The 20,319-nt window shown below is 40.7% G+C and overlaps 1 protein-coding gene across 2 annotated transcripts in view; it reads right to left on the bottom strand.

Annotated features, from left to right (window-relative positions):
• LOC144782009 (synaptosomal-associated protein 25-like) overlaps positions 1 to 20,319 on the bottom strand; it is a 445,013-nt gene that overhangs the window by 79,028 nt on the left and 345,666 nt on the right. For both annotated transcript variants that reach the window (XM_078661116.1, XM_078661117.1), the window contains exon 5: positions 9,481 to 9,598. In XM_078661116.1, the coding sequence (XP_078517242.1) occupies positions 9,481 to 9,598 (118 nt within the window). The remainder of the gene's footprint in view (positions 1 to 9,480; positions 9,599 to 20,319) is intronic.

The following is a 20,319-nucleotide window of genomic DNA, read 5'->3' as shown; positions in this document are numbered from 1 at the left end:
AAGGCATATTTCTTAAAGTAGCTCTCACAGAGCCTTTTTACGTAGGAATAGTCTGCCAAAGCCCTCAAAGGAAGTTGTTTATTAGCTTTCTAATAACTGAGTCTCACTCATTAAATGATCAATCTTGCCAGTTACTGGTAAGGTGTTGCTTAACCTGTATGTGTGAGACCGTAGTTGAAGTACTGCTATTTAGAGTTTCTGGTTATCTTTGTTAGCTAGGCAGTAAAAAAGAACTTTGGACCTGATTTATGCTTTGGTGGATAGGATACTCCGTCACAAATGTAACGGATAACCCGTCTGTCGTAGAACAAACAAATGAAATCTTATGGCATTTGTAATATGGCAGACCACGTTTGTGACAGAGTATTCATTCCACCAAAGTCTAAAGCAGGCCCTTTATTACCATCAAGCATATGAAGGATCTTGGCGGTAAACAGGGAAGATTTGAGCAAAAGATGGGCAGATGTATAGGCTGATTTACAAAAAAAACAGGCACCCCATTGGCAGTAAGCAGCAAATAATAAGTAGTCTTGAAAACGTAAGAAAGATGAGGAGAAAGAAAGTGGAAAGAAGAAAGAAGCGTAAGGAAGGATTGAAGCAAAGAAGGGAACTAAAATAAAGGGTGACTGGTGAAAGTAAGGAATAAATGTACAAAGAAAGGAAGGCTAAAAAGAAAAAAGGTTGGGAGACTGGATGGAATGGAGAAGGATTGCTACAAGGAAGGGTGAAAGTTCTGAAGACTGGCGAAAGGGTGGATGGCTGAATAAACTGATAGCTGAATGGAAAGGTGAAAGGATGGTTACTTGGATGAAAATGAATGAAATGATGAAGGAATGGACGTGTCAAAGTACAGTGGTTGAAAGACGGGTGAAACAATCGATGGATTAATAGAAGGGCGGATAAATGGTTGGATAGATGAAGGTGGATGGAAGATAGAAAGCACGGGTGAGTGGATAGATTGGCGAGAAGGTGCACGGGTGACTGGATTGGTTACACCTTAGATGTTTTGATGAATAGAAAGGTGAAAGGATGGACTGACTAGAAGAAATGAATTTATAAAGAAGAATGAAAGTGTAGTTGAGTGAACAGATATATGAACAGGTTGGTGAAAGGGTGCTTGTACTGATTTAAAACAGGATAAATGGAAGTCTAAGAGGATGGATTAAGGGTGAAAGTAGGGATGGATGGATTGATGTATGTATGGTAAAATGGATTGGCAAAAAGATGGATTAATTAAAGTATAGATGGATAGAGCTTGGATGGATTAAAGGATTTATGATGTTGGGGAGAAAAGATGAATGGATTACTGGATGGATGGCTACTTGGAAAATGAAAGGATAGATGGGTGAAAGGATGGTTGGGTTGATGAGTGGAGTAATAGTGGAATAAGATATGTAGACAGATGGAAAGGCAAAAGTATGAATAGCTGAGGGAATAAAGGGATGTAATATGCAGACTGATGTTTGACACTCTGTGCCTGGTATCAGTCGTAATAAAAAATTTGCTAACAGGATCTAGTCCGACCTTTTCATGCAAAACATATACTAATCTGTATGATCTGACTATCTACTAGCATTTCAATCGATGTTTTCAAATCCGTGTTTCGATGTACCATGAAAACATCTACAAACAATATAAAAAAAGCACTTAATATAATTGCATGTCATGATCAACACTAAAGGTTGCTATGCTGTAGCGTGTGATTAGGAATAAACAATTCTGCTAATTGAAGTGTTTTCCTATTTATGAACTCGTGTTGCTATTCTGGGTGCGAAATAACATGCTCTAAAAATGTCAAAGGAAATTATCCTGCTGGCTATATTGCACTTAAAGAATTTTCTTAAATTGTGCATTATGAAAACAATTCACAAAGTTGATCTGCTGAGCACGTGGGCTAACCTCTTTGTAATATACTGTGAACAGGCAGGCAGTGGACCACTGAGTTTTTACAGGACCCAGTGACGAGTCTGTCACACCAATGGTTGCACCCAAAAAGACGAAAAAGTGGAAATAATTTATAAAGGAGGGCAATTTAGGAAAGCTTATGCCTTCAATGCTTTATTCCTAAAGTCTTCTCATAATAAGGCTTTGATGACACGCTATACAACTGACTTTCAAGACATCACTAGTGAGCTTCCAGACACTGAGACAACAGACACTGAACCGTAAAGGCCCATGTTGGAGGTGATATTATCTAAGCATGGAGTAACCTCTAGGGGTAAAAGAGTAGGTTCCAGTAGGGTCCTGGTGCTTTAGCTGAGTTGACTAAGTTGTTGAGATAAATGCCTCAGAAGGAGACCTAGGGTACCCCTTTAAATCTCCCAGCGTGACTGTAAGCTGGATTCTATCTCGGGATAAAATCACAATGACAATTGAGCTTACCACCAGAAAAACACTTCCAAGGACCATCAAAATCTCGTGGGTAAAGTGGAAAATCGCTTAAAAATTAAGTGTTTGAGTCTTAAAAGGCGGACACGGCAATAACTGTAATTTGTCAATCCGTTTTTATCTCCTTATCAGTTTTGACTTCTTTATTCCATATTTCAAAAACAACACACTTGTAAATTGACACGAGCCACCCAGCTGTCCTATGCAGCTCAAATTCGGTCAAATTTACCTTCATGAGAAAGAAAACAAAGGAAAGGAAATGGAGATAGAAATTGCTGCTTCACTGTGAAATGAGAACTATTTCTACAAAGTGTTCCAAGATCCTGCAGACAAACTGATACTCAGTGTAATACTGATTCCATCATCGATGGAACAGCAATTCTTGCCCACATGCATAGGGGCAGCATGGGGCCTAGTAACTCTATTCTTGTACCTCCTTGATCTATATAATTTCATCTGAGCATACACCAGAAACCTATCATTTTAGAAACACCTTTTTGATGAAAAACATTTAAATAAAATGGCGCATTTTGCTACACCTTGTATTACAATTACATTTAAAAAACGAACTTTCTGATTATTGAAATGCTAATGAATTTCAATGTAACCCTTTTGTGTGAAATAAAACGTAATTGGGCCTTTTTCTAGAAACTGTTTAGAATGACATGAAAACTAGCCATCCATTGCCATTATCTTTGATTTTACACCAAACCCTACAGAACACTCACCTACACCTTATTTAATTCTAGCTACATTCTTGACCATACTCCCAAAAGTGGCCACAAAGTTGTTAATTGCTGTTAAGATTATTACTTTCGTTTCATGTTCTCGATTTTCACTCTGAAAATCAGACTTTAAGGGCATTTAATCTTTTTGTAGATAGTCAACCACACGTTTAGATGCATTTGCTGGTTCTATCAAGGATCTTAATTAACAGCCAAGAAAAATTAGTTAGTCATGGACACCAAGCAAAACCTGGATTTACTTTGTGTGACGGAGACGTGGTTTAATGATAGTTAATCTTACATTGTAAAGGATATGACCTTCTAGAACTTTAATGTTATAACCTTTCACCACATGGTAAGGGAGTTTGGGGCCTTACTTTGCTGGTAACAGTGCTTAATTTGAGCAGGTCGTAGAAGGTGGGGAAGAAAAAGATTGGAAAACTTTGGCAAAGGCAGACAATAAGCAGGAAAAGAACTTGCAAATGTGAGATAAAAGTGCAAGTATTTTATAGTGGTGGATGAAAGAGGCTTGAGGTGGAATCAAATCTAAACAGCTTTGGTATTCAGTAACCCTGGCATTTGGAAGTGCCAGCAGTGTGCTTCAGAGGAAAACTTTGGCCTCTGCATTTATTCTGTTACAAATTAAGCACAGGCTTGTAAAAATCAATTGGACCTGTACTAAACTTGTTTTTGTCTCCTCTTCGACCATCAGAACGAGAGATTTATCCAGCTACCAATGGACAAAGGTTCTGGTTTACAGACCACCAGGGAGAGTTTAGGAGGCGTAAGATCTGTTATTAACATATTTCAGATTTAGCTCATACTGTCATGTTGGGTTGTTGGGCAATCTTAATATTAATTCTGATGGTCCTTCAGTACTTACCAGTACTTAGCTCTGTAAAATACACAGACCTGTTTAGCTTAAATGCGATTGCCGCCCTTCCCTCACATCATAAGGGCTAGGCCCTTTTAATATTGTTTCTTGTAATTCACCTTTGGTCTACCTTTTTGTTTGTTTCCAGTACTTTGGTCAGATCACTACTATTTCCCTTTGTCGTGCTAGTCTTGCAAAACACCTAAGGGATCAATGGGCCCAACGTCTTTAGTGGCGTGTCAGAATTATTTTTTTTAAGGTGGAGGAGTTTTCCCAACATGTATTTTGCTATGGATCTTTTGACCACTGACCCTCATCATCTTTTAGATAAACATCTTTGGGTACAGGGCTCTGTTTTAGATCAGATGGACCCCATGACCTTACATCTTGCGGACCGTTTTGTCCCTTGAATAGTTGTTTTACCAAGGAATTGGCAGATATTTAAACAACTTTACATCTGTAGAAAGGCGGTAGTTTCCTAATTATGATCCTATGCTCAGAGTTCAGTTGTTATGATTTAACCACATTTTCAAAAGGGTAATTAGGAAAGCGAAAGCAGCATTCTTTTGAGAGAAAAGTTGTACTGACCCACATATGGCAACTGCTATTTTATTCTGTTAGAGATTTAAGGTATTCACCTAAACAGTTTTGACCTTCCTGTTGGAAGGAGAAGTACAACTGAATTGCTGATTATTTTGAACACAAAATTATCATAATCGCATTGGCTTTGACGGTCCGCAAATCACTGATGTGGGCCTTATTCCTCAAGTCTAAGTTTGCACGCATTACTCCTATCTTAAAGAGGCCCGTTCTGGATTCCAATGATTTGTTGAATTTTCGTCCCATATTTCGGCTCCCTTCTTTGGCGAAACTCTTGGAGAGAGCTGTTTTATTTCAACTGTCGAATTTTGTAGAAGCTAACCAACTTCTTCAATGGGCACAGATGTGCTTTGTCCTGGCTACAGCAAAGAACTTGCCATAGTTGCCACTGTAGATGACAAGCATCGCTATATAGACAATGATGTTCCTGCCGCCTTGATACGATTAGACCTCTCAGTGGCGTTAATAATTGATATGGTGAACTATTCGAATTGATGAGTAGGCTTGTGGAAATAGAAGTTAAGGCTACCTTGGTTTTCCAACTTTTTAACGGATAGAACATAAGGTATGTTACACCTACAACGCAACTTTTACGTAGCATTCCGTTACAACGCAGATTTTACAACGCGGGATCCATTACATCGGATGTCATTACAATGCATGGCATTACATCGCAGATGCTATTACAACGCATACTATTACATCGTAAGTATTGGTAAGTATTTAATTTTTTTTAATTTCATTTAATACTATTTAATTGATTTAATTATTATTAATTATAAAAAAAAATATTTATTTTAGTTTTTAAATATTATAAATTAAATATAGTGATTTTTTAAATAAGTATGAGTATAGGAGTATATGTTTTGGGGTACAGGGGTGCTTTTAGGTTTTAGGGCAGGGTTTGGGTTTTGGGGTACAGGGGTGTTTTTAGGTTTTAGGGCAGGGTTTGGGTTTTGGGGTACAGGGGTGCTTTTAGGTTTTAGGGCAGGGTTTGAGTTTTGGGGTACAGGGGTGTTTTTAGGTTTTAGGGTAGGGTTTGGGTTTTGGGGTACAGGGGTGTTTTTAGGTTTTAGGGCACAGGGGTGTTTTTAGGTTTTAGGGCAAGGTTTGGGTTTTGGGGTACAGGGGTGTTTTTAGGTTTTAGGGTAGGGTTTGGGTTTTGGGGTACAGGGGTGTTTTTAGGTTTTAGGGTAGGGTTTGGGTTTTGGGATACAGGGGTGTTTTTAGGTTTTAGGGCAGGGTTTGGGTTTTGGGGTACAGGGGTGTTTTTAGGTTTTAGGGCACAGGGGTGTTTTTAGGTTTTAGGGCAGGGTTTGGGTTTTGGGGTACAGGGGTGTTTTTAGGTTTTAGGGTAGGGTTTGGGTAGGGTTTGGGTTTTGGGGTACAGGGGTGTTTTTAGGTTTTAGGGCAGGGTTTGGGTTTTGGGGTGCAGGGGTGTTTTTAGGTTTTAGGGCAGGGTTTGGCTTTAGGGATAATTAAATTATATTTACCATTTTAAAATTAATTGAAATATATTTAATAAATTAAATTAATTATTTTACATTAATTACATTTTTTAATTAAATTAAATAAATTAAATAAATTAATATTATTAATTTAATTTAATTTCATTATAAAAAATATGTACATTAAACTAATTACTTTTTTTAATTAAATTAAATTAATGACAATTTTTATTATATTTACATTTATTAAATAGATATTATTTTATTAAATTAAATTAATGACAATTTTTAAATGTCTTTTAATTAAATTATTTAAAAAAATTTAATTACAATAAACTAAATAACATTTTTAAAAAAAAGTCAACTTACCTATACTTACGATGTAATGCCATGCGTTGTAATAGCATCTGCGATGTAATGCCATGCATTGTAATGACATCCGTTGTAATGGATCCCGCGTTGTAAAATCTGCGTTGTAACGGAATGCGTTGTAATACAACGCGTTGTACTGACACCAATCCAGAACATAACAAGTATGACTTTATGTCTCTGTTAGAATGTCATCTTGCAGGATTTCAAGCGTAAATGCTATGTCAATTACTTATTAATTTGTACATGATTACTCTAGCTCGTCCTATATATTCTTTCGGCTTCAGTCTCTTCTATATGCAGACAATGCCCAAATCATGGTAAGGATAGATGGAGACATCCACAGTTTAGCCTCCAAGCTATATGATTTTGCTTCCTTGGTCTAGTGATGGATGAGTGCAATGTTAAACGGAGATACGAGTGAGAATCTTTGTCCTGCTAAGTACTTCCCGCTCTGGGACTCACCTTTTTTGGCTCCTCTCTGTGGACCTAGAACCTCGCCATATTTCTTGTGTTAAAATGGTCTTTAAGACTGACTCTGCTGTAACTATGGATGAACAAGTCAAGGCTGTACTCTGGGCTTGATTTATTTTAGCTACGAATGTCGAAATATATCTTGCAATTTTTGTCATTTCCTCATATAGTCCAAATTCAGAATGTGTTCATCCCTGCTTGCGTGGATTATTGTAAAGTTTACTTGGACCTGTCTCATTTCTTGAACCAGAACCTACAGCTTATTGAGAACGGTGCCACCAAGCAAGCTTTGGGGCTGAAATTAAGTGACCATATCTCTCAGGCATTAAACATGCTGCACTGGTTGCCCATTAAAGAGTGTGTTAAATTCTAGTTTCTCTGCTTAGTTTATTAAATGACGTTTGCGGATGAACCTACACCTTTTTAGACAACGCGTTTAGCTATATCTTCCAGCTCAGACAAGAATTTCTTCAGGTCACTTCCTTCTTGTATCCCCAAGGTTCAGTCACAGACCCCTTAAGGGCTGTGCATTTTGCAGCACCTGTTTAATGGAACTCTCTGCCAATAACTCTGCGTCAAGAGATGTATCAACTGGAATTAAGAAAGGCTTTAAAAATTTGGCTATATCGCCACATATTTTCAAAGCTGGTCAGTCCCTGTGTTTCTCCGATTTGTGATTTCTAGGCTCCTTTGGGGGGTGAACAATAAGTTCTATAAATATATAACCTTACACAACCGTTTTAACCCAAATTGTAAACCTATGTTTGATATTAACTACCCTCTCCATAAACATGGTTGTAACCCTATTCTTTTGCTTTTAGCCTATTTTTCATTAAAATCACTATTGCAATTTTGTATTTTACTTACATGTATTTTGAATGTAATACTTTGATAGAAATTGTTTTATCTGATGTGTGCTGAGATGAAATGACACAATCATGTGATTTAAGCACGTGGGATCCACCATTTCTGGCCAGGTCGAATCCCGTAGCATAGGATACAACATTTCTGTCCAACTCCACTCCAACAGCATAACGTCCAGCTCTCCTGCTACGTACACTGTCACTGCATGGCATCCATCATTCTTATCCATCCCAAGGCAAAGAAAGAGAATTCCACAGACGTACATGTCCAAAGCATGAGAGGAACCAGTCACTTCATGAATACTATACATTCCTGCAGATGATATCTTTTTTCAAATATGCGCATGTCCCAGACTTAAAGTGCAACACAATCATGACACTGATCACCCATCCTCTCTATCCAATCCCACCCTTGGGTAAGGTAAATATTGAAGTGCTGTTGACCAGTGGGTAAGGTTTAGGAACAGCTGACCTTCAAGATACGAAAGAGGACTACAGAATATTAGTCCTCTTGCTCCATGACACTCTCAAACATATTTTGACACAGCATTTCCATTTACATACTCTCTCACACCACAAGATAGACAATACAAATTAATTGTCAAACCATAAAAAGGAAGTGGTCATTCCAATCAACACATTAAACAAATAGAAGTTTCAACATTCATATTTTAGCCTTCCATCGCATGATGCACCAATATGACCAGCCATGCAATCACCAACATCATAAGCTTTACACTTTTTCCCCCAGTCACTCTCCTGCAGAATGGCAGTCATCGTTCCTCCTCATGCATTCTTAAACAATATGAAATGCACCATGCACATCCACCACAAGTGAATGCTCTGGATCCATTATTCCTTGCCACATACTTTATTGCACCATGAATGGTACTGTTCTTAACAAAGTTATCATTTAAGGCATGGAGTCCATCACTGCTACTCATGTACTACTACAAAGCAATCATGTGTTCTTCCATTGGTACCCACATACTGTCCTTAAGCATGGGATCTATCTACCAGTCCTAGGCACATACCATTCTGAACCTATTTACGTACCTCCAGCAACATAGAGGCTAGCATTTGTACTCCCAAATTGCCTGAAACACCGAATCCACTCTTTCTTATCAAATCCAGCACTGCAGCAATTGAGGTCCTTTTTTTAAACCACTATCCACCTTGAACTTAGGATCTACCATTACTTCTCATGAAGCCTCTTGAAGCAACGGATACACCACTCCTATGTACATACTGCTTCTATGGAACCCACCGGTGTGCAAGTTTTAAAACGCCAGAAAAATTCCTCAACTGTGCACTACACCCCAGAACCCCGACGTTCGCCCCAATGGAGGGCACACACAGTCCCTATCACACTAGGCCTCCGTCTGTTGCACAAAGCATCCGCACCAAATAAGCCTTCTCTTCTTCTCCTAGCCACAGGGTTATAGACCTACATTCCTACATTGATTCCTTGTACTGGTGCCCCATCTGACCCTCCCACATGAGTCTAACGTAACCTCCCCCACAGGGGAGCCACACAGCCCGCACCACACAGGCCCCACACAACACCTTCCTTGGGCGTACAGCTTCTGAGTCCTGAAACAGTTAAGGAAACTATAAGGCGGGAACAATACACTACACTACCACAGAGACTGAAAGCTGAAGCACAGCTGACCATATAACACTGACAGGTAACACACCATCTATGTCTCCCTGCCCCATATTGGGGGGCAGGTACCTACTTGTCACACGGACAGACGCAAAGGCCACAGCACTTGGCCATGTCTGTCAAGTTTTTTTCAGCCTCCTTCATGTCCTGGTTAATCTGTTCCAGTCCCTCATCAATGCGGTCCAGCTGTTCTGGGGCAGAATGAGAGGAGGGGTAGGTGAGTCTCTGGAGCAAGAATAGGAGAGGGTAGCTTAGGGAGGTAGGGCAAGAAGGGAAGGTTTGGCAGACAACCAGGAGGGGGGTCAGGGAAAAAAGGTGAGGTGGATCTCTATAAAAGAGTGAAGAGCGGGTAGGTGGGTAAAGAGCACGGTGGGTGAGTACCAGGTCATTAGGGCCTAAATAGGTAAAGAGTCAGAAAAGCTGTTCCAGTAAATCAGTGGAGGAGGGGAAGACCTCACTTGTCAGAAGGCTGGATGTTGGTTTCTCCTGTAGTGCTCTCCAAAGTTTCAATTACTTCCCTGGTGACTCCACTTCCACGGATGCTAAGTCACAGTGTCTTATTAAGTCATGCAGCATTACTGATCACCCTTGCTTTTGAATGTGGACGACCCATGACAAATTTCTAATCAAATTTCAAAACCTTTAATAGTGACACTGTTTCATGCATTCATGATAATAAAAAAAACAACTGGTGTCACATCCAACTTCCTGATCTAGATATTTAGAAAGGTGAACAAAACATGTTGGAAAGGCTTACTCTACAAATAAACATTGTTCAGGTAAAACGTCAGGCCTCCTAAAAGAAAAAGACAGAGTTGTAGGTATTAGAGTTTCTCTCTCACAATAGTGTATGCTGCTTCTTAACTAATCTAGGTTGACCCATACCCACGTATAATCTAAACTCTGGCCTAGCCTTGCGGAGAAGGAAGGGTCCAACTGTAAACACATTGTGCACACTTGGTCCTGCTGATGCGTGTGCATGTTTGTGATCTCTGGACTACTCATGCAGAGTAAGGACCTGATTTGTTGATGCACTCTGCATCTGAATTTCTATTCAATTACTGTTTTGCATTTTCTTCATCTAACATGGTCTATAGAAAGCACCCTTAACATGAGTGTATGTGAATTATCCCTAGTATGGTTGTGTGCTGTGATAGCTTTGTTTTTGCAATGTCAAGTGCCAAACACTTTTCTAAGTATGGCGTTCACTGGCTTGTTAACAAATTCTCTTTGGTATTTGTTGATGTTTCACACTTATTTGCATATATCTGCTAGTATAGGAGAAATGCCCTTCTTGCGCTATGTGTTACTGTTTACTTCCAATGCATTTCGGGCCAGGTGCCCTTCTTCGGGGGCTGAAATCTACAAATGACAAAGAAGCTAACAAACAAAATAACAAACATAATGTGCAGGGAGTTTGAATCTCCTTTCAATCAACTTTCTGTTTTGTACCCCACAGATCAACAGCATTTAACCTCCACACTCTGTTCAATACTCTGCATAGAATAGATCCTGACACCCCCGCGGCTGCTGTCCTGTTGGACACAGAAAAGGCTTTTGACTCGCTGGAGTGGCCCTTTTTCCTCTCTGTAATGCAGCGAATGGGCATGCCGCAGGGATTTATAGCCACCACAGCCCTGTTATACACCTCGCCCACTGCCAGGCTCCGACTCAATGGCACTTTGTCCTCGCCCTTTGCATTGACTCTGGGTACGAGGCAGGGATGCCCACTGTCTCCCCTGTTATTCATTCTGGCAATGGACCTGCTAGTGAGACATTTCCAGGAAAAACATCTCCACAGGGGCCTGGTGTTCCGCATGGGCCCATTATTGGTCTCGGTGTACGCGGACGACACAATCCTTTATATCCATGATCCCGAGACCAACTTAGATCCTCTTCTATGAGAAATCATACGCTTTGGCACTTATTCCGGCCTAGGGATAAACTGGCGTAAATCGTAATCTTTCCACTCACGGAGAGCAACGCACAGTGGGCACTTGAATTCCTGTTGGAATGGTGCTCCGACTCTGTTAGGTATTTGGGGGTGCAGATACACAGGGATCGAGATCAAATTATTCGCCTTAATTACGGGGTAGCGATCTTCAAACTTGAGTCACAAATAGATCATTAGCTAAAGCTGCCCCTATCCATGGCAGGGCGTGTGGCGCTTATTAAAAGGATAGTCCTTCCAAACTTTTTATATTTGTTCCATAATATCCCAATTCCCCTGTCTGGGAAGTTTTTCAATACGCTTCGCACCCAATTGCTTAGATTGGTCTGGGCCAACAGAACGCCGAGAGTGTGGTGGCTGGTAATGACACTCCCCTACGAAAGGGGGGGATACGGTGTCCCAGAGATGCAGCTCTACTATCTGGTGGCACAGTGTAGCTTTGCTCAGGCATGGTACCACCCAGACGCCAGGATAACCTTGCTGAAGCCAGAGTCAGATTTTGGGCTGCCGGACACCCTGGCTGCAGTCCTACCCATCGGCATCCCATGAGATCGTACAGATATTCAACCGGTTTCCACTACGAGCTGGGCATGGGCCTCACTGGGACGCCTCACAAACACACAAATGGTTTATTCTTCAGCCATACCGCTACCAAATCCTAAACTGTTGCCCATAACTGGAGAAAAGCTTGTGCAAAAAACCTGCACAAAGTTCGGTATCACCAAAATGGTAGATTTCTTCCCTACAGGCCACATATTTGACTTAGATGACACGTCCCTTTTTCCGGATGCTTCGTTTATGGATAGGTTTGTGCTTACTAGGCTTAAGGCTGCAGTGCGGGCCCGGCTTCCTGATTTTCCTTTGGAGCCCCCGTCCTTTTCTCCTCTGACAATGGTGATCGACAGCAGCAGAGGAGTACATTTGATTTCACAACTGTATAGGGCGGGTGTGGATCTGATTGCATTAGACGATACCAGGGTGCGGGGGGCCTGGCAGGCAGACTTCGGTAACCCGATATCTGATGAGCAGTGGGCTGCATGTTGTCTGGAGACTAAACAAGTATCTATTAACAGCAGGCACAGGTTGATTCATTTTAACTTCTTACGCTGAATGTAAGTCACCCCACTCAGGGCGCACAGGATTGACCCCAATAGGTCACACCAATGTCAACGGTGCCAATCCCCCCAGGCTGACTTCGCTTACTTGTCCTGGACTTGCCCACGGATTAATACATTCTGGATGGGGGTTCACCACACGCTCAGCAAGATTATACAGGTACAAATTAATCCCCTGCCCGATATTGCTCTCCTGGGATACGTGGTACAATTCCCCATAAAGTTCAGGCGGTTTACAGCCATCGCCTTGCTTTTGGCGAAGAGAGAGGTGGCGATACACTGAGGTGGGAGAAGGGCCCCTACAGTGCAGTCCTGGCTCCCAAGTTTGGCTTCCTGCTCCATGAGAAGTGAACATTATGAGATACAGTCCCTCCAGCCTCCAGACCCAGGGACATATGGGGCCCCTTCAAGGCCTATCTTGCTATCCAGCGGGAGGAACACTCCACACAACATGAGCAAGGGCTAGAACCAACAGGGGTGGGCTAATGCGCTGTTCTGAATGTAGGCAATTTCTTTGTTCCAACTGTGTGTTTGCCTGCAGCAATGGGCTGGAGTGGCGAGGGTTTTGGAGGGTGGGATAAGGGGGAGGGGTGTTAGCTGAGCAGTATCATTTGTGATTATCATGGGCCAGGACAGTGGAACATATAGATTGTGATGTTCACACATGACCTATTGTGCAAAGGTTAGGACAACTGTGACTTCTTATGTTTATGCAACATACTGCCAGATTCATCAAGCTTAATTGCGCTCGCAAAGGGCCAGATTCTGAGAATCTGGCCCTTTGCGAGTGCAATTTTTGCATTTGGGAATCATCATCCCAAATGCAAAAATCGCTAATAAAGAATTCGCATATTTGCGAGGAATTGCATTTAAGGAATCTCTATTTGAGATTCCTTAAATGCAATTCATGAACCATTTTAAAATTGCGAAATCGCAATTTTGGGCCGCTATTTACCGCGAGGTCAAACCTCGTGGTAAATAGCGAAAACTTAGAAAAATGCATTTAAATGCATTTTTCTAAGTTGCATGTTACACACACACATGTCCTTTGGACATGTGTGTGCGCAACACCAATGTAGATTACATTTCAGGGGTGCTACAGGGTGTCCTTTGGACACCCCTGAAATGGCATCCTTATTTGCGAGTAGCAAATTGCTAATCGCAAATAAGGAATAACTCCCCATTCATTCCTATGGGCCTTTAGGCCTTTAGGCCCATAGGAATGAATGGGGAGTTATTCCTTATTTGAGATTAGCAATTTGCTACTCGCAAATAAGGAATGTGTAGGAATCGCAATTTATTTACCAATTCCTACATGAATCCCGTTTTGCTAGTCCTTTATAGCGATTCCTTAATAATCGCTATTAAGGACTCGCAAAACGGGACAATGATTAATCTGGCCGTACGTCCCCCTGCCATCTGGCTCAGTGCATTGCTTTGTTTTTTGCTCAAAATGCTAAATAAAGTAACAAAAAAAAAATTCTGTTTTGTAGTCTAATAAAGGCAGTCTATGGACATCTTATTAAATACAAAAATCTAATTGTGTCCGTGTCCTACTGTGCCGTTCATTACGTCCGTGCATGCGCAATATTTGTGCTATGTGGTGAACAGTCCTTGTGATCTGGTGTAGTCTGGGAGTGGTGTTGCCGTTACATGGTTAATAATAAAGTTCTTTGTAGTGAAACCCCCAAATGCCAAACCCGCAAGAACATGTCTGCCCTTTGGTGCATGCAAAACCTCACGCAAGTGGGGAAAACCAACCATCCTTTGCTCCATGTGCAAATGATCAACTTACTGATTGTTTCTCCTGAGTCAATCTATAAAGAATAAATCAACAGGTTGTTCAAACAGTCTGCTGCTTTAAATTTTTCTTGCCACAAGGCGTGTGAACAACTAGAAAGTACTGACCTTGATGGTGACGAACGCGACCTCTCTACGAGATAGAGGAAAATGGCTTAGTCTGCAAAACATAAACGTGCAACAACGCCGTGATTCTGTGTTCTCATGAAAACCAAAGAATCCTAAACTCAACCGCCACTTATCCAATCTGTGGCTGCTCACCTTTGTTTGACGGGTGAAAAAACTGTCAATATTGTAGTGTTTTTATCTAGGAACCTGAATCGATATTCCTATTTTATGCCCTTGTCCGGTTATAATCAATAATATCCATACAACGGCATAATAATCATATCCATAATTCAGTCGTAGCACATGCTGTCACATTAAGCAAGGCTACTTCTCCGGCCCCCTAGAAAGCACACCGAGTTCTTTAAACAAAACCAAGCCTCCAGCAACCTGGGAAATCCCCCTTGCTTTTGTTTTGATTTCGTCCTAGAACTCCTGTAAAGCACTGTAAGAACGGCCAGTTCTTAGTGACATCTTTATTGACGTCTTATGTCCAACCTTACGTCAAACCCAGGCACCTTTCAGGTATAAATATACCAACGTTGCCTTAAGCAAACACACGGTGGTGATTTTGAAGCAGAGCAGCTATCTACCTGCCCGAGAGCCCAGCTGATGCGAGAGCCCACGGACGCTGCCCCTCCTCTTTGACGCACTGAGAGAGACGCTGTCTTTTCTCCTGCCGAGAAATCCAGCTCCGGTGTTTCCAGATACCTTCGCGGGTTACTGGGATATCGAGTCCTGAGAAAGAGATACAAGACCTCCTGCTTTCTAATTACCCAGGTACGGAGCGGACTAAACCCTTAAAGAGAATTCTTGAGTCAGATTCTTGGCAAAACAAACTTAACTTAAACTGCTACTTATTTACTCCTTCCCACGTATTAGGCTTAGGTCAGGTACACCGGGGTAGGCGTATTTAGAAGCACCAGTTGAGTACGTTAGTCAATGTATATATGTATATATCTATTTTAAAGTATCATATGGCTAAGAAACCATATCAATGCTTTTACAGTATTATTTTATAATCCTCCTTTTACTGTACGCACTTTACTTTACCATGAGTATTACAATCGTGGCAATTCATTTCTCTTGTATGAGGAAGAAGACTGCTCAATAAATTACACCTTTTATTGAAAACGCCCGTCTCTCTTTTCTCTGCATTCTGGTGAAACTAAGTACGCACATTTGACTGAGTGAAATAGCTGTCTATTGTTTTCACACAACTCTAGAGATACACTCTTATTCAGGGAGAGCAAAGTTGTCATGTTTTATGGTTGTCAGAAGCTAATAACTTCTTGTCTATCCAGGGAGGTTAAACTCCTCCTCGTTTATTCGAGAAAGTTTCTAGTGACCTCTGAGCTAGCTGGCAAACCTTAAGTCTAATATAGTCAGTAGAGACCTAGATAACCTCAGTCCTATGTCTACACTGCTGAATATATTATTCCAATGCGCAGAGCCTATTGGGAATATAGGAACTACACTACATGGCGCCCAACGTTTGGTAAGGCGATAAATCTAACGCAACACGTTAGAGTAACTCAGTCGTGCTTTTTCACACAGACCCTTTTTCCCGTAAATACTCCAAAAGACGTCTGGAGTGGGTAAAAGGTTAAAAATCCGCTGGAACTTAGTAGGAAGAGATTTCTATGTATAGTTTTTGGTTTAGTCAACGTTGAAGGATACAGTGTTCCAAAATATTGTGCACCTAATCTTTGTTTCCTTGAAACTTGATCTGCAACAAAAACCTTTCTGTTAGTAAAAATGCCAGAAAGTGACGACGAAAGGGAGGCAGCAAGAATAGCAGCTCGACTCCTAGAGGATGACACAAGTCTCCTACAGAATGACCTGAATGCAATACTCATTCCGGTCAACATAAGGAAAACTATAACTCTTAAACTTATAGAAAATGGACTAACATCGAGAGGTGGTACAGTCATATTCGTAATTGAGGCACATGAATATCAGCAGACAGAGGTATTCTATTCATGGATAAACTTTCCAGCAGCAAACGCTGTCACACACGAATTCCACTATTACAAAATAGAGGAACCTCCGGAAGAGTACACCCCTTTCGAGGAGGTGGAAATCCCATTAAAATACCAAGAGCACCTGCTCTGGTTTAAAGGCGCCCTAAAACATAATAATCACATCACCAGGCTCGGTCTGTTAGGGGTGCTACCGGTCGTCTTATGTAAATTCAGACTTAAACAATTCTCAGAGTTTATCCTGTGAATCTAAAAGTCAATTTGGGTTTGTAAGTAATCTTGGAATGGAGATTGTAATGTTTAATTCTCAGTTAAATCAATATTGTTGTGGGTTTTGGGAATTGCTTTAGTCAATGCTTGTTTGATGCTATTCTAGTGAGAGAGTCGTCTGGTTAAACTGAATAGAATGTGAGCTCCTTAAGAGACAGGCTCGCGCCAGCTCTCGTGACATTTTTCTTTTTATGAAAGGGCTCGTGCAGGGTCTCGAGGCAGAGGCTATAAATAGGAGCCTCTGTCAAGGGCTCAATGCTTCGTCTCATGTTGTGCCTGATGAGAGCTTCCGTTCTTTTCCTTGCGTAGGTGCGTAACGCATCTCCTTGAATTACCCGTTTCCCAGTTATTTAAAGAAATTCCCTTTCCCTAACCTAATTAATCCTTAGACCCACGCGGTGCCCCAAAGCTTCAGCGGATTGAGCACAGCTGATCTGAGACCCGCCGAAGTGGAAGAACCGAGCCCTTCGCTTCCGTGGCTGCCGGGAGGTTGTTTATTCAGCTTCTCTCGGAAGGCAGTTCGAGACTCCTGCTCGTCGTGTGTCACCTTCAAAAGGACAGTAAGACTTTGGTTTTTTCAGCAACGATAAAACTAGCAGACAATTGCGTTTCAAGTTAAATAACTTCAACTAAGGCAAGAGCCTACGTAGCTGAGGACTATGTTAATAGACCAGTCGGGTTGAGGAAAGAAACAAGCCTTGGTAAAGGCAAAAGACTTTTTCTGGAAAATAGCACAATGTGTAAAAAACCTTGTAAATAGGGAATTCAAATACTATTTGTTAAAAAGGATTATTTGTCAGGAAGTCAGTTGGGAATGAATATTTACCAATAGCAATTGTTAAATAGATATAGGTTGCTATTTTTTCTATCTTTCCACTGCAGAAATTCCTGAATAGAAAAACTTCAGAAGTCACAGGTACGCTCTTGGCATGCATTACTTCAGTTAAGTTTTAATTAACCAATTAACTCAGTTTAAGGTGGTTAAATTAAACTGATAACTTGTGAATTTAATTTGAAGGCGACTTGAGACAGAGTCAGCGCATTACAGCTTCTGATTAAGTGCGAGCAAAGGCCTATCAAATCTATGGTCAGTAAACAGGAGTATTAATCAAATTTTGTGATTAAAAGTTAACTGTTTGGGTAATTACCTTATAATATCGCACTACAGAATTGCATGGAACCTGTGCTGCGCATCTTTTAAGAAAAGGTCAACGGCCTGGAGCACTTTCTAGAGAGACAACAACTGAAGATCTCTTGTTTATATGTTGTTAGTTTCTCTGTCCACATCCCCTTTCCCTTTGGGAAAAGTTGGCTCAGTCAGCGTGTAAATTCCTGATTGGGTTGGTTGATCCTTGAGGGAGTTGGGAGTTTGCAGCTTAAAAAGGAAACGTCAGAAGGGTCTCACAGGAATTCTCAACAGTAGACGAAGCCAATTTATTAAAAAAAAAAAAATGTTTCCTCTTAAGCTTGTAAACTCACCCTCATGGATGTTACTCAGTTGTCACAATTAGTACAGAAAATGAATGTGGAGATGGAGAATTTGCGTTTGGAGAATCAATCGCTACGCCAAGAGTTAGATGAAACTAGGGCGGGGTTTTCGGTTTGGAGGGATCCAATGAAGGAAAAGAAACCAGTTTTAGCGCCAGCAAGATTTGGTACCGATGCCCATTTTTCGCATTCTACTGGAGAACAGACTGGAACTCAACCAGTCCAAGTCACGGTAGTTACTCCGGCTCCTGTTCCTCTGGCAAATCCTGAAAGATTTATCGGAGAAAGTAGTAGATATGCCACTTTTCTTAGTCAATGTCAGTTGCATTTCATGTGTAAACCTCAAATTTTTTCTTCTGACACTACTAAAGTAGCCTTTATAATTTCTTATCTAGGAGGGGTAGCTGCCAACTGGGCAATGCCTTTAGTTGATAATAATGATCCCTTGCTTCATAATCTGCAAAATTTTAAGTTAGCAATGTCAAAACTATTTGCAAAACATACTTTAGTTCAAGCTTCAGATAATGAGTTATTGAATCTTCGTCAAGGGTCTAAAGATCTTATTTCATACATGACAACCTTTAATAGACTCTTGACCGAAACACATTGGCCAGAAGAGAAAATAATTTCTCTGTTTTATAGAGGTCTTAAAGATGATTTGAAAGATTCTCTTGCACACATTGTTAATCTGCCTGAGGATTTTAAGGAATTTCAGGATTTAGTGGTTAAACTTGAGCATAGGTTAAGCGAGCGTAGAAATGAGAAAACAAGAAGTGATCTTAGAAGTTAGCAGTTTAAACTTGAGAAAAAGGAAACTGATGTTAGGAATTCTTTGGTTGAGCCAGTTCAGTTGGGAGGTTTTAAGGGACCTTTGACTCCTGAGGAAAAGGAACGTAGACGCAAGGGTAACTTGTGTTTGTATTGTGGTAAACCAGGGCATTTTGCTAAGGACTGTACAGTAAAACCTACTAAAAAGAAAGTTTTGATGGTGGAGACTCTTTCTTCCTCTCCGTCGGAAAACTAGGAATCTCGAGGAAAGTTGAGATCGTTTCTTCGAGTAAATCCTCTTCTAAGATCTCTCAGTTTGTCACTAATGTAACTACGCATATTCCAAAATATTTCACAATACGGATGGTTTTTATTTTAACAACTTTACAAAGGCATAGTATTCCTGTACTCTTGGATTCAGGGGCCACCGGGAATTTTTTCGATATTGAGTTTGCTCATAAATTAAATTTGTGGCCAAAAAGGAACCTGAGCCTGTGAGAGCAGTGGATGGTTCGGTATTGTCTTCTGGAATGATTCGCTTTAACACTGAACCCTTGACACTAGTGGCTGACAATGGGCATACAGAAAAGGTAGTTTTTGATCTGATTGATGCTCCAACTTTTGGAGTAATCTTGGGTATTCCTTGGTTGGGATTGCATAATCCAAGAATTGATTGGATTAAGAGAACTGTTACCTTGGAATCTTCCTTTTGTAAATTGCATTGTTATCAGGAGACTAGAGATCCAGTGATGCCACTTTTTTGTGCTACCTTGGATTCAGAAGTAAATAAACTTCCTGTGGAGTATCAGAGTTTTTCAAATGTTTTTGATCCGGTTGAAGCAACTAAACTACCACCTCATAGAGTTTATGATTGTAGAATTGATTTGGTTCCTGGAGCTATTTTACCTTGCAGCAGAATTTATGCCTTAACTTAACCTGAAAATGATTATCTGAGGAAATATTTGGATGAACTTTTAGAACTTGGTTTCATCCGTCACTCCACTTCTCCAGTCTCGTCTCCACTTTTCTTTGTTGCGAAGAAGTCTGGGGACTTGAGAGCTTGCATTGATTATAGAGTGGTTAACAAAGCAACAATTAAAAACAGATATCCGTTACCATTAATTCCTGTACTTCTAAATCAAATTAAAGGCTCCAGTATCTATACCAAACTGGATCTTAGGGGAGCATATCATTTGATTCGGGTTAAGGAAGGAGATGAGTGGAAGACCGCTTTTCGTACGAAATTTGGTCTTTTTGAATATACTGTTCTGCCATTTGGTCTTTGTAATGCTCCGGCAGGTTTTCAATATTTTATCAATGAGGTCTTGCATGATTTATTAGATGTCTGTTGTATAGTTTATATTGATGACATCTTAATTTATTCTAAAAATTCTGAGGAACATATACGGCATGTTCAAGCGGTTTTGCAAAGA

The sequence above is a fragment of the Lissotriton helveticus genome, chromosome 9 (genome assembly GCF_964261635.1).
Source record: "Lissotriton helveticus chromosome 9, aLisHel1.1, whole genome shotgun sequence".
In the NCBI taxonomy this organism is placed as follows: Eukaryota; Metazoa; Chordata; class Amphibia; order Caudata; family Salamandridae; genus Lissotriton; species Lissotriton helveticus.
The sequence above is the reverse complement of the archived record's forward strand: the minus strand, read 5'-3'. Positions and strand labels throughout refer to the sequence as shown.